The sequence below is a fragment of the Anolis carolinensis genome, unplaced genomic scaffold (assembly GCF_035594765.1).
Source record: "Anolis carolinensis isolate JA03-04 unplaced genomic scaffold, rAnoCar3.1.pri scaffold_40, whole genome shotgun sequence".
Classification (NCBI taxonomy): domain Eukaryota; kingdom Metazoa; phylum Chordata; class Lepidosauria; order Squamata; family Dactyloidae; genus Anolis; species Anolis carolinensis.
This window is the reverse complement of record NW_026943849.1, coordinates 78,369-93,486: the sequence shown is the minus strand read 5'-3', so window position 1 is coordinate 93,486 and position 15,118 is coordinate 78,369. Positions and strand designations below refer to the sequence as shown.

Here is a 15,118-nt window from a genome sequence, read left to right as displayed (position 1 = left end):
GAGTCACTGCCCGAAACACCTGAAACTTGTTGATGTTTGAACTCCTGGGAAAGATCACCTTTATCATTAGTTTCTGTTTCCTCAATAGGCCAAGGCCTCACTGACAATTCACCATTTCCAGCATTAGACAAATCAACATTTCCAGCTTCAGAGCCTTCGAGATTCCTCTCTTCAGCATTGCTTTGGTCAGCCTGCAAAACCCCAAATCCCCCTTCATCATCAGACTGAACCAAGTTGGAAACAATGACCTCACCTATCAGAATGAGGAACAGGAGGCAATGATGTAAACACAAATGCATCCCTCCTTCAGTTGTGAACAGGCCAACCTGTCCAGGGATGAGGACCCCCTTGACCTCTCCTTGGGACTCGTTGCAGGGGTGGCCTCGCAACTCCAGGTGTTCTTGGAGGAAACGGATTATCTGGATCCGTCGCAGTCTGGCTTTAGGCCGGGACATGGAACTGAAACAGCCTTGGTCGCCTTAGTGGGTGATCTACGCTGGGAACTGGACAGGGGGAGTGTGTCCCTGTTGGTTTTGCTGGACCTCACAGCGGCCTTTGATACCATTGACCATGATGTCCTTCTGGGTAACCTCACGAGGATGCTACTGTTCTGCCGTGGCTCCAGTCCTTCTGGAGGCTTGCACCAGAAGGTGTTATTGGGAGACATCTGCTTGGCCTCGCAACCATTGACTGGCAAGGTCCCGCAGGGTTCTGTACTGTCCCCCATGTTGTTTAACATCTACATGAAGTCGCTGGGGGAGATCATCTGGAGTTTTGGAGTTGGATGCCACCTGTACACAGATGACGTCCAACTCTATCATTCCTTCCCATGTATTGCTAAGGAGGCTGTTCAGGTCCTGCACCGGTGCTTGGTGGTTGTGTCGGGCTGGATGAGGGCAAACAAATTGAAGTTGAATCCTGACAAGACAGAGGTCCTCCTGGTCAGTCACAAGGCCGAACAGGGCATAGGGTTACAGCCTGTGCTGGACGGGCTTGCACTCCCCCTGAAGACGCAGGTTCGAAACTTGGGAGTGACCCTGGACTCATTGTGGAGCCTGGAAGCCCAGGTCTTGGTGGTGGCCAGGAGAGCTTTTGCACAATTAAAACTTGTGCAACAGTTGCACCTGTACCTTGGGAGGTCTGACTTGGCCTCGATAATCCGTGCTCTTGTTACATCTCATATAGACTACTGTAATGCACTCTAATAATAATAATAATAATAATAATAATAATAATAATAAAACTTTATTTATACCCCGCCACCATCTCCCCAATGGGGACTCGGGGCGGCTAACATGGGGCCATGCCCAGAGCAATACAACATAATAAAATATAAGAACAACATATCATAACACCATTTAAAATACAATAAATAATAATAAACAGAACATCAAGAAATCAAGAAAAAAAAAAAAAACTATAGATCAAGGGCAGGCCACTTGAACACAAAGATAAAACCCGGAGTGAGAGGGACAGAGAAGTACTCCACTATGGGCAGGGACATTTGGAAGGGGTAATCTGGAGGATAGAAGTTCGGAGGGGAGTAATACGGAGATATATGACAGACATTACTCACCGAAAGCACAATGGAAGAGCCATGTTTTTAATTCTCTCCTAAAAGCTAACAGAGTGGGAGCTTGCCTTATTTCAGTGGGAAGTGAGTTCCACAATCGGGGGGCCACAGCAGAGAAGGCCCTCTCCCTTGTACTTACAAGGCGAGCCTGGGATATAGGCAATGGTGATAACAGGGCCTCTCCGGATGATCGCAAGGAACGGGCAGGTTTATGGAAGGAGATACGATCACGGAGGTAGGTGGGTCCCAAACCGTTCAGGGCTTTATAGATGATGGTCTGCACCTTGAATTGGGACCGGAAGATGAACGGCAGCCAGTGGAGCTCCTTAAACAAGGGAGTGGATCTCTCCCTGTAATTTGCCCCCGTTATTAATCTGGCTGCCGAGCGTTGGACCAGTTGTAATTTCCGGGCCGTCTTCAAGGGAAGCCCCACGTAGAGTGCATTACAGTAGTGAGGTTGCCTCTACGTGAGGTTGCCTTTGAAGACGGCCTGGAAGCTTCAATTAGTCCAACTGGGACAGCATAGAGGGAACACACTACTCTGTTGTGTCAGCTCCACTGGCTGCTGGTGTGCTACCGAGACCCAATTCAGAGTGCTGACTTTGGTCTATAAAGCCCTAAAAGGTTCTGTACAGACACATCTCCTCCTCTGAGCCAAGAAGACCCTTAAGATCGTCTGGGAAGGCCCTGCTCTCGATCCCACCACCCTCTCAAGCACAATTCATGGGGACGAGAGATGGCCTTCCCAGTGGTGGCCCCTCGGCGGTGGAACTCCCTCAACAGGCCTCTCGCTTCAAAGACCTGGCTTTGTACCCAAGCGTTTGAAGAATAAGTTATCACTGATTTCGACACAGTCTGACTAAGGATTATGGATGAATGGAGTTATGCCCTTTATATGTTTGTAACCTGTTGTTCTATATGTTTTATTTGCACAACTGCTTTAATTGATGGGATGTGTTTTATTACTACGTTTTAAGGGCATTGAATTTTGCCGGAGTTGTAAGCCAGAGTTGGGGTGAGATAGGCAGGGGTATACATGAAGTAAATGAATAAATACATGTCCCCCTCCCTCCACCCACAGCTGCACGTGCACCATGTGGCAGGCGCTGGCCTCGGACCCCCCGCTGACCTCCCAGGTGCTGGAGCTGCTGCTGGAGAAGATCCACCGGGACGTGCCCTACAAGGAGAACAAGTCCTTCCTGCGCGGAAGCACCCCCGAGCGCGTGGCCACCCCCTTCCCGCTGGCCGTGAGTCGGACACCCTTTCTTCCCCATGGACCCCCTTTTGAATCCCATTTGTGGCCATGGACCCCCAAGACTATGGGAAATAACCACACCCAGTCTCTAGGCACATATCCCTTTGGAAATCATATCCCAAACAACCATAACCTTATTGAAAAGGAATAATGATGTCATATCTGTTTGGCAAATGTGAATCTCCATGAATATGTGGAGACCACCTTTGGAAAACCACTAGTCAAGAAAAGCAAGACCTTGTTAGAAGTCAACCCTTTGAACAAGTGATATTCATAAGTGTTCGTGTAATGGCACACAGGGAGCTCAGCTGTTAGACTGAAGAACCATGTCTTTTCACTGCCAAGGATGAAGACATGTACATGTCACTACAAACATATATTGGGTTAGCAGAGGATGGTTGTTTTTTTGAAGTTGACATTGCAGTTGCCCAAGGGCGGGCTGTGGCGCAGGCTGATGAGCAACCAGCTGCAGCCAACTGCAACAAATCACTCTGACCAAGAGGTCATGAGTTCGAGGCCAGCTCGGAGCCCCACGTTGGTCTTGTCTTTGTTCTATGTCAAGGCATTGAATGTTTGCCTATATGTGTAATGTGATCTGCCCTGAGTCCCCTTCAGGGTGAGAAGGGCGGAGTATAAATACTGTAAATAAATAAAATAAATAATATACACTCCCTTGAAACCTCTTAGTTTAACGTATGCACTCAGAGATAAAAAAAAACAAAGTCTTCTTTGAAAAATAACATATCTTGTTTACTCACAAACATCTTGTATTAATTCACCATAGAGGCACATTTCTTATTGAAGTTCAGTTATAGATAAGATATAGCTTCTCTGTGTGTTGAATACACAGGGTGTCATTCTTAATCAATAGCCCATTGTCTTTAGGTATAGTTGCACTATAGCTGAAGTCCATAAGTCATTCTTCTGTGCTGAAATCCAAACAGCAACATGCATCCACTTTCACTGAGGTCTGATGCAAACCGGCATCCACCTCCACTGAGGTGTAAAAGCAGACTGACTACAAAATGGAGTTCTGAGCCTGAACATGCTCAGTCCAATCACATGTCTATAACCTCTCCTACACCAAAGAGGTACAGTTAAACTAACAAATTAAGAATACAGGTAGAATACAGGTTAGCAAATACAGTAGAGTTTCACTTATCCAACATAAACGGGCCAGCAGAATGTTGGATACGCGAATATGTTGGATAATAAGGAGGCATTAAGGAAAAGCCTATTAAACATCAAATTAGGTTATGATTTTACAAACTAAGCACCAAAGCATCATGTTAGACAACAAATTTGGCAGAAAAAGTAGTTAAATATGCAGTAATGCTATGTAGTAATTACTGTATTTATGAATTTAGCACCAAAATATCACGATATATTGAAAACATTGACTACAAAAATGTGTTGGATAATCCAGAACGTTGGATAAGCAAGTGTTGGATAAGTGAGACTCTACTGTAAATACATTAACAAATAAATAGTGAAATGCTTGGGAAGTTGCTATTTCCAACAAAGACATACCATATTTAATTGAATCTGATGCTCACCTTTTTTGGCTAAATCACCTTGCCCGAATTAGGATGACCTAATCCCCAAAGGTGCGTGCTTGCCTCCCTTTGGTGGGAACCCTTTCAACTATGAATGAAACGAGCCCTTTCCTTGGGAAACCGAGGCTTCGCATCTGCAAGGTCTTGCCAAGGGAAGGGAAGCCAAGCCTTGGATGCCGGCCGGCCGCTGGTCAGTCCGGACACACTCCTTTGCGTTAACTCAACATTTTATTGGATTTCCAAAAATAAAAGCCCCCAACCGCTTAACCCCCCCTGAAATCCAAGCTAGTGTGACCCGTTCCTGGACAGTAATGATGGCAGCAGCAACATGTCAGCTAGGAACCGCTTTGGGAAGCAGATCTTCCAAAAGACCCTTCCCTGGAGGTTTCCAAGCAGGGGCTGGATGGCCATCTGTCAGGAGGGCTTGGATGGGGTCTTCCTTCGAGGCAGAAGGGGGTTGGACTGGATGGCCTTTGGGGGACCCTTCCGACTCTGTGATTCTATGACAGGCTGGATGGACATCTGTCGGGAGGGCTTGGATCGTGTCCTTTGTAGCAGAAGGAGGTTGGACTGGATGACCTTTGGGGGACCCTTCCAACTATGATTCTATGACTGATAGACTGGATGTCTGTCTGTCAGGAGGGCTTGGATGGGGTCTTCCTTCGAGGCAGAAGGGGGTTGGACTGGATGTCCTTTGAAGGGCCCTTCAAACTTTTTGACTGTATGACAAGCTGGTTGGCCATCTGTCAGGAGGACTTGAATTGTGTGCTTCGTGCCAGAATGGGGTTGGACTTGATGGCCTTTGGGGGACCTTTCTGTCTATGTCAGGCTGGATGTCTATCTGTCAGGAGGGCTTGAATGATGCCTTCGATCATGTCAGAAGGGGGTTGAACTGGATGGCCTTTAGGGGACCCTTCCAACTAACTAGGTTTCTATGACAGGCTTGATGTCCATCAGTCAGGAGGGTTTGGATAGTGGTAGAAGTGGGTTGGACTAGATGACCTTTGGGGGTCCCCTCCAATCTCTAGGCTGGATGTCTATCTGTTGGGAGGGTTTAGATGGTGTCTTCCATCATGGCAGAATGGGGTTGGACTGGATGGCCTTTGGGGGACCCTTCCAACTCTTAATTCTATGACAGGCTGGATGTGTATCTGTTAGGAGGGTTTAGATGGTGTCTTCCATCATGTCAGAAGGGCGTTGGACTGGATGGCCTTTGGGGGACCCTTCCAACTCTTTTAATTCTATGACAGGCTGGATGTCTATCTGACAGGAGGGCTTGGATGGTGTCTTCCATCATGTCAGAAGGGCGTTGGACTGGATGGCCTTTGGGGGACCCTTCCAACTCTTTTAATTCTATGACAGGCTGGATGTCTATCTGACAGGTGGGCTTGGATGGTGTCTTCCATCATGTCAGAAGGGATTTGGACTGGATGGCCTTTGGGGGACCCTTCCAACACTTTGATTCTATGACAGGCTGGATGTCTATCTGTTGGGAGGGTTTAGATGGTGTCTTCCATCATGTCAGAAGGGCGTTGGACTGGATGGCCTTTGGGGGACCCTTCCAACTCTTTTAATTCTATGACAGGCTGGATGTCTATCTGACAGGAGGGCTTGGATGGTGTCTTCCATCATGTCAGAAGGGATTTGGACTGGATGGCCTTTGGGGGACCCTTCCAACACTTTGATTCTATGACAGGCTGGATGTCTATCTGTCAGGAAGGCTTGAATGATGTCTTCCATCATGTCAGAAGGGATTTGGACTGGATGGCCTTTGGGGGACTCTTCCAACGATGATTCAGGATTATCTGTCGGGAAGGCTTGGATGGTGGTAGAAGTGGGTTGGACTAGATGACCTTTGGGGGTCCTTTGGATGTCTAGATCCCTCCTGACCCCAAGCCCTTCTCCCCTCTCTCTGCCCCTTCCAGGCCACCTGCGCTCTGCACGAGATCCTCTCGGTCCGAGAGTCGGGCCCGGCCGCGCTGGGCCTCTACGCAGAGCTCTTCGTCTCGCTCCTGCTCCGGGTCAGCTGCACGGTGGGCGTCCAGCCCCCCCGGAACCTGCCTCTGCACAAGGACAGGAGGAGCCTCGGAGGGAAGGGCGGAGGGGGAGGGCCGGCCCCTCGCCCGCTGGAGCCCTGCAGGTACGCACGCACCGCCGGGAGGGGCCCCAGAGGTCATCCAGACCAGCCCCTTTCCACCAGGTGGGCACCCACCGTATTCCAGGGCAGTGTCATCACCCAAGAGCCCAGCGTTTGTGCAGAAAAGGGCTTGCATTTGTGCCCAGAACGGTCCCTGCTCCTCCCAGACAAAGGGGATGCCTGAACCAGCAGAACGGGGCTGGACTAGATGCCCTTTGGGGGACCCCCATTCACAGAGACTCCCCTGCAGCACTTTACCCATTGTACCCGGATGACTCATCCACATAGTGCTGGGGGATTTTTAACTGGGCAGTCATGGTTTTATATTACATTATTAAATTTTCACAACAAATTAAACTGAAATACTGTAGAGTCTGACTTATCCAACATAAACGGGCCGGCCGGCAGAATGCTGGATAAACGAATATGTTGGATAATAAGGAGGGATTAAGGAAAAGCCTATTATTCATCAAATTACATTATGATTTTACAATTTAAGCACCAAAACATCATGTTAGACAACAAATTTGTTGAATTTTGGGTCATCAGCTGATTTTTCGATCTTGGCCTTAATTGCATTTGTTCTGATGGCTTGCTCCTGGGCTGCAAGGATTATTATTATTATTGTTATTACATGTATTATTTTACTCTATTATTATTAAAAGGATACATAAGCACATTTACATTGAAGAAGATGAGAATAATGATTTGATCAGAGTTGGACAGTCTTATCTTAAATTAGAGCTTTATGTAAATATTCAAAACCATTTAACCTACTGATGCTTCAATTAATGTAATTTTATTGTTTCTGAAATGTACCACTCTCAACTTATACTGGAGTCAATGTTTCCCCAGTTTTTTTCATGGTAAAATTAGGTGCCTCAGCTTATATTCGGGTCGGCTTATACTCGAGTATATACGGTACTTTTATCCCAAAGATCATTCTCCAGGCTAGCTTCTTATATCCAGTACAATCTAGCTGCACAACCTATCTCTTTCATGCCCTCCATCCTTACTTGCTTTCACCTGTAACTCCTACTTTACAAATTACTCAGCCCTGTAGAACTAAGACTTCCATAGTCCCTTCCATCACCAACTAACTGCTAGGCCTGACATCCCCAACCACCATCAACTGTAGAACATGATAAACAACACTGAACACCATGGACTGAGCACCTTGGCCTTGAAGACTTCCTTCTTTAAAAACCATTAAAAACACGGCTTTTCCGCTTCTCAAGCAAAGTGTTACGAGTCAGACACCAGCCAATATAAATTACTCAGTTTATTGCAAAAAACAACACAAAAGAGCCTAAGAAGCAACCAAAAAATGGCTCAAAACACTTTCTCTTCAGTGTGAAGTAACAATGTCCAAAAAGAACTCGAAAAACCCAAACTCAGGATATAATCTGGATTGTCCTGGGAAATAATCCAGATTAAAACAAACTTAGTTGAAAAGGCTGGGAACTCACTCCACCTGCTGGTTGGAGCTAAACAAACACAGGAAAGCTACCAGCAGTAACCCACAGTGACCAGTGGCCACACAATGCCCCAAAACGTAGTTAAAGCCAAACTGTGTCGTAAAGGAGAAGTCACAGTCGCCACATCCGATCTGCGTCGTCAGGGAGAGTCACAGGCATCGAGTTCCAGTCCAAGTCGTCAGGGAGAAGTCACAGTCACTGAGTTCCAGTCCAAGTCGTCAGGGAGATGTCACAGTCACCGAATTCCAGTCCAAGTCGTCAGGGAGAAGTCACAGTCTGTCAGACCCTAGGCAGCGGAGCACCAAGAACCATACACGGAGGCCAATAACTATCTAATATCTTTATTAAAGAAGTATATAAGAATAATAAAAACAAGTAGAAAATATAGTCCAGAAGCAGACCTTTCAAATGAGGCCAAATATAGTCCAGAAATAGTTTGTCCAATAAATGATATTAGAGTTCAAAGATAAAATCCAATACCGAAACACACACTATTGCCAGGCAATAGTGTGGAGAAATGTCCAGAGTCTTTCAAGGTGCAAGGTAATTCCACAAGGAGGCTGGAAACAAGGCTTGAATCTAGGAATCAGGGTCCGTAGCTAGGAACGAGGCAAGGCAATCCAAAACTTGATTCTAAGAACAAAATCCGTGGCTAGGAGCAAGCAAGGCAATTCTTGGAGGCTTGGATAGACGAGGCAAGGAAACTGGATTTGCGGACTCAGCGAAGTCCACACTAGGCTGGAAACATGAATTCACTCCTGGAGCTGCTCTGTTGTCTCCGCAACAAACCAACCGTGCCAGGCACCTTTAACGGGGTCTCGTTTTCCCACCAAACAGGTGTTCAGCGTCCTCTTTCCCTAGAGAACAGGGAACGAAACCTAACTTTGCAGATGTGAGACTCCCTGGATTTTCCCAGGGGAAACATGGCTAATCAGTGTCTTGTTTGGCAGCAATCCTCAAACTCCTGCGAACCCGCTCTTTAACTCCCCTGTCTGCAGTAAAGGAATGTCTCCTAGCAAAGGGAGGTGAGAGCTGTTCAAGGTCGGTTTTAATTGGCTCTTGGGCAAGAACATCAACATCAGGCATCTTGAAGGAGTCCGGCTGTTGTTGATCCGGAGAAAACCCCATGCTTTCATCCTCATCTGCCACAGTGACACTAGGAACGGGACTACAAGGCCCATGAGGCATCACATAGTCACCGAGTTCCAGTCCAAGTCGTCAGGGAGAAGTCACAGTCACCGAATTCCAGTCCAAGTCGTCAGGGAGAAGTCAGAGTCACCGAATTCCAGTCCAAGTCGTCAGGGAGAAGTCAGAGTCACCGAATTCCAGTCCAAGTCGTCAGGGAGAAGTCAGTCACTGAATTCCAGTCCAAGTCATCAGGGAGAAGTCAGAGTCACCGAATTCCAGTCCAAGTCGTCAGGGAGAAGTCAGAGTCACCGAATTCCAGTCCAAGTCGTCAGGGAGAAGTCAGTCACTGAATTCCAGTCCAAGTCATCAGGGAGAAGTCAGAGTCACCGAATTCCAGTCCAAGGTAAACACAAAAAGCCAAAGCGATGGAGGCAAGCTGGCAGGTCCCAAAGCAGTCTTCCAAACACGTCTTCTGAAACCGAGATCCGTGCCATCCCTCAAATGTACCACTACTTGTGGGTTCCTCAAGAATCTCCCGAATCTCCTGAACCCTAGTCCAATCCATCACCTCACTCCCAGAGTCTGACATCCCATCCTCCTGACTCCCAGCCCCACAATCCCCTTCAAAACCCTCAAAGGTATCATCATCATCAGTGGGCTCCATAAGTATCTCCCAGATTTTCTTCCTTTGTTGCTCCTCATCGGAGTCTTGCTCACGAGTCGTTTTCCTGCCTCTTCTAATACAACTAGTAGTATCTCTACTTGAAGTCTCCATCACAACACAAAGGCAGCCTTCAAAACTATTGCAAAGATAGACTTCTTGTGCTGCATAAGGGCATTTCATCTTCTTGCTAAATATAAACCGATATGTTTGAAATGCTTGAATACGTAACAAATGAGTCATATTCTTATCAGCAATTTATCCATTTTGAACTGAGGTTCAGATTCTTGTAAATCCATCTTTGGTTCGTCACGGTTTTTCCACATATTTTTGGAAATGGGTTAGGAGTTGGCGCCGTTTTGCCTTGACATTTTCAAGATACTCGGTAAGGCAGGAAAATGCTTTCTAAAAATTGCCAAAGTCAAAGGATGTGTGTGTGTTTGTGTGTGTGTGTGTGTATACACACACACACATACACACACACACACACACACATACATATTGGCTATGCAATCAATGAAAAAAAGCTTCAATACTCATAACAAAATTAAGGAGTTGGGGGAAAATTATTTCTAAAATATTGCCAAAATTTGACGTGGTCCGTATTGCAACTATAACGAGTTAACTTCTTTTTCATTACTTTTTGTTAAGTAATTACTCAAGTAGGGAAACTTCAGGGGCTTCTCTCTCCCTCATTCTTAGAGCTATTGGCATGAAACTTGCTTTGATTACAGAACACATTTACCTCTTTGAGTCTATCAAGTTTCAGAATGTTTCACTCACCCATAGATTTCTGGTGAATTTTCAAAGTTTTTACAAGGTTAAAAAAAACTACATGAGCGATCTCCTTGAATTTTCTATACACTGTTTCCCTATTTCCCTATTTCCCTGTTTCTTTATCACATTTCCAACATTTGTTGGAGGCCTTTTTTATATATTGGTTTATGATGTTTTAGTTGATTATGTATTGCATGTGGATGTATTTGTAATGGTTTTGTATTTTGAATTAAGCTACGGGAAAAAGGTAAAGGTAAAGGTTTCCCCTGATGTTAAGTCCAGTCATGTCTGACACTGGGAGTTGGGGCTCATCTCCATTTTGAGGCCGAAGAGCCGGCGTTGTCCGCAGACACCTCCAAGGTCATGTGGCCATAGGCATGACTGCATGGAGCACCGTTACCTTCCCGCCAGAGCAGTACCTATTGATCTACTCACATTGGCATGTTTTCGAACTGCTAGGTTGGCAGGAGTACAGGAGAAAAGTAGGATAGAAATGAATTAATTATTATTATTATTCGATGATTCTGCTATATATACACGGTTGTCTCGTCTGGTTCTAGCTCTGCGGTGGAGACCCTGAAGGCCATGTTGATCCAAGGAGGCAGCCAAGAGGTGGTCCGGGCCGTGGCCGAAGCGGGCGGCTGGGAGTGGCTCTGGAGCACCGAGAGGCACCACGACGGAGTGGCCCTTCTGGCCAGGTGAGCCGATTCAGGGTGGGGTCATTTCTAACGGGGAGGGAGGGAGAGGAGCTGGATTTTGCAGAATTGCAGAATTGTCCATGCTTTGCCATCATGTTGTGCATTGTGCACGGTCAATTCTTGTGCATAAATTGGGCTGCAAACATGTGGTGCTATCATGCATGGTTGTGTAGCAGCGTGGTCAGCTCTGGCAAGGCTGATAGGTGCAGATTCAGTCTTGCAATCCATGAACAGGATGGCATCATGCACTTGGGGCCGGGCTGTGGCGCAGGCTGTTGAGCAGCCTGCTGCAATAAATCACTCTGACCATGAGGTCATGAGTTCGAGGCCAGCCCGTGGCGGGGTGAGCACCCGTCAATTAAAAAATAAAAAATAGCCCCTGCTCGTTGCTGACCTAGCAACCCGAAAGATCGTTTATTTATTTATTTATTTATTTCCGGTATTTCTACCCCGCCCTTCTCCCCTGGGGGACTCAGGGTGGCTTACAGATTGGCAACACAGTGCCATCACATCAACAATACAATACTAAAAACTAAAAACATTTAAAACATCATAAAAACCAATATACAATAATAAAGCATTACCATGCACCGAGGTAATGTCCTTTCATTTCACTAGACCTTGTTAATCCAAAATCTTAAAAACCGACCGTGTCAAGCTCGAAAGTTCATTCATTGAACGCTTGAGCACATAGCCAAGTCTTTAGTTTTTTTTTTCTGAACCCTAGAAGGGAAGGAGCCTGCCGGATGTCATTGGGGAGGGAGTTCCACAGCCGAGGAGCGGCCACCGAGAAGGCCCTGTCTCTCGTCCCCACCAGCCGCGCCTGTGAAGCAGGTGGGATCGAGAGCAGGGCCTCCCCAGATGATCTCAAAGTTCTTACGGGCTCATAGTTGCAACTATCAAGTAGGAAATAAGGTACCACTTATAAAGTGGGGAGGCAAATTTAACTAATTTACGACGTTGGAATGAGGAAGAGCCGTCAGAGTGGATGATGAAGCAGCTGCTCCCCCCTGTGGCCAGAACTGAACATCCCCTCAGGAGACGGTTAAATTGCCTCTGCGTCTGTCTCTGTCTTGGTTCTATGTGTAGATGGGCATTGAATGTTTGCCCTATATGTATATAATGTGATCCGCCCTGAGTCCCCTTCGGGGTGAGAAAGAAGGGCGGAATATAAATACTGCAAATAAATAAATAAATAAATAAATTACTGTATAAGCCATGTATGTCCTGTCTCAATGAGGCAGAAAAATCAGGGTCACATTCAGTCTCGCGGTCTGTGAGCAAGATAGCGTCATGCAGTGCCCACGACTTGCCATCATGTTGTGCATTGTGCAGGGTGAGTCCTTGTGCATAAATTGGGCTGCAAACATGTGGTGCCGTCATGCATGGTTGTGTAGCAGTGTGGTCAGCTCTGACACAGGATGATAGGTGTGACGTGATGCAGAGCCAGGGGGTCAGGGCGTGTGTTGGTGGGTTTCTTCAAAACCATCGATCAACAGCTCCAAACCAGCACCCTGACGAATTGGTGAACTTCTGCCCTTCACCAATTCCTCTTCAATGTCAGACTGCTGCTCTCGTTCTGAGTAGCAGTACAGACTCGCAGATATCTGCGGTCTGAAGTTCAAACACTTATTTAATATTTACAAAGATATATTTACATAACAGCAAAGTCCATCGCTAGAAGCTGGCATTTTCCCTTTGCCTCTCGGCTCGGCACACCTCAACAGAGATAAGAAAACACATTCCTTAGTCCGAAGGAAGTTCCGAACTCCAAGGCCGGAAATCATGTCTTATAGGTCACAGCAGGCTGTCAGTCAAACTGGCCTGCTGTTAACTGTATCATGTTGTGCATTGTGCAGGGTCAGTCCTTGTGCATAAATTGGGCTGCAAACATGTGGTGCCATCATGCATGGTTGTGTAGCAGCGTGGACAGCTCTGACACAGGATGATAGGTGTGACATGATGCAGACCCAGGGGGTCAGGGTGCGTGTTGGTGGGTTTCTTCAAAACCATCGATCAACAGCTCCAAACCAGCACCCTGACGAATTGGCGAACTTCTGCCCTTCACCAATTCCTCTTCAACGTCAGACTGCTGCTCCTTGTTCTGAGTAGCAGTACAGACTCACAGACATCTGCGGTCTGAAGTTCAAACACTTATTTAATATTTACAAAGATATATAACAGCAAAGTCTATCGATAGAAGCTGGCATTTTCCCTTTGCCTCTCGGCTTGGCACACCTCAACAGAGATAAGAAAACACATTCCTTAGTCCGAAGGAAGTTCTGACCTCCAAGGCCGGAAATCTTGTCACAGCAGGCTGTCAGTCAAACTGTGTGCTGAAACACACACTTGGAAAAACAGCAGAAGCACTTGATTTACATTTCATATACACACAACCAAAATACAACAAGGTGCACATTCTGTCTTGCGATCCACGAGCAAGATGGCATCCATGCACCTGCTGCATAAGCCATGTGCCTCCATCTCATTGAGGCAGAAAAATCAGGGTCACATTCAGTCTCGCAGTCTGTGAGCAAGATAGCGTCATGCAGTGCTCACGACTTGCCATCATGTTGTGCATTGTGCAGGGTGAGTCCTTGTGCATAAATTGGGCTGCAGACATGTGGTGCCATCATGCATGTTTGTGTAGCAGCGTAGTCATTTCTGACACAGGATGATAGGTGCACATTCTGTCTTGCAATCTATGAACAGGATAGTATCATGCACTTACTGCATAAGCCAATGATGGGCAACCTTTTGCGCTTGGTGTGTCAAAATTCACCAAAAAACCTAGCATGACTTGGGTGGTGTGTCACTTTGAGAAAAAAAACATAATTTCGCAATTTGTATAGTTTAAATAACAAAAAATATATAATTGTAATATATCACTGTATTCAATAAATCAAAAACGATTTACTACCATTATTTCCATGTACAATAATCTATGGTACCTCTTGCAGTTTCCACGCTGATTTCCCTCTATTCTAATTTCAATGTAGTCATGAGCAATGAATAATATAATAATAATATAATAGTAATAATATGGTAATATACTACAATAATAATAGAATAATAGAAATTGTATATCTATATCTATATCTATATCTATATCTATATCTATATATATATAAAAGGGTAATGAAATTTCGGCCTAGGACAAAACAACAAAACTACACACCCAGAAACACTAAACTTGGCAGCACAACCCCTCATCCATGCCTCTACATTCATACAACAAAAAGAAAAGAAAAATAAAGTCCTAATTAGAGGGAGAGGAATAATTGTTTTTATCCAATTGCTGCCAGTTAGAAGGCTAAGCTCTGCCCACTTGATCTCCTAGCAACCCACTCAGCCCAGGGGACAAGCAGAGTTAGGCCTCACTTAGGCCTCTTCCACACTGCCTATAAAATACAGATTATCTGATTTTAACTGGATTATATGGCAGTGTAGACTCAAGGCCCTTCCACACAGCTATATAACCCACTAGTTGTGCCCTGCCACGCGTTGCTGTGGCCCATTGGAATTGCACTGAATAGCTCCGGTTTTTGGGGTTTTTTAGGCCCTGCGGAGGTTCGTGACGTGATATTTTGTGGTTTCAACCTCGAGGCGTGGATGATGGATTGTGTTGTGAAATTTCGAGGTTGGAGGGGTGTTTAGTTTTGTTGTTTTGCTCGGGGCCAGTATTCCATCACTCTTTTATATATATAGATTTATAATGGACTTAATATCAGGGAAAAACCTTTACCCTTTACCTTAACTACCACCAATTCCCCAAGACTTTATTTCCCAGACCACCAGACTTCGCCACAGCAATGCGTGGCTGGGCACAGCTAGTGTGTGTGTGTGTGTGTGTAT

General features: G+C 45.9%; 1 protein-coding gene across 5 annotated transcripts in view; it reads left to right on the top strand.

Moving 5' to 3' along the window:
• The window catches only part of mroh1 (maestro heat like repeat family member 1), a 163,653-nt gene that overhangs the window by 126,677 nt on the left and 21,858 nt on the right, over positions 1-15,118 (top strand). For all 5 annotated transcript variants that reach the window (XM_062966905.1, XM_062966906.1, XM_062966907.1 and 2 more), the window contains 3 exons: positions 2,655-2,820; positions 6,310-6,524; positions 11,126-11,263. In XM_062966905.1, coding sequence (XP_062822975.1) covers positions 2,655-2,820; positions 6,310-6,524; positions 11,126-11,263 — 519 coding nt within the window. The remainder of the gene's footprint in view (positions 1-2,654; positions 2,821-6,309; positions 6,525-11,125; positions 11,264-15,118) is intronic.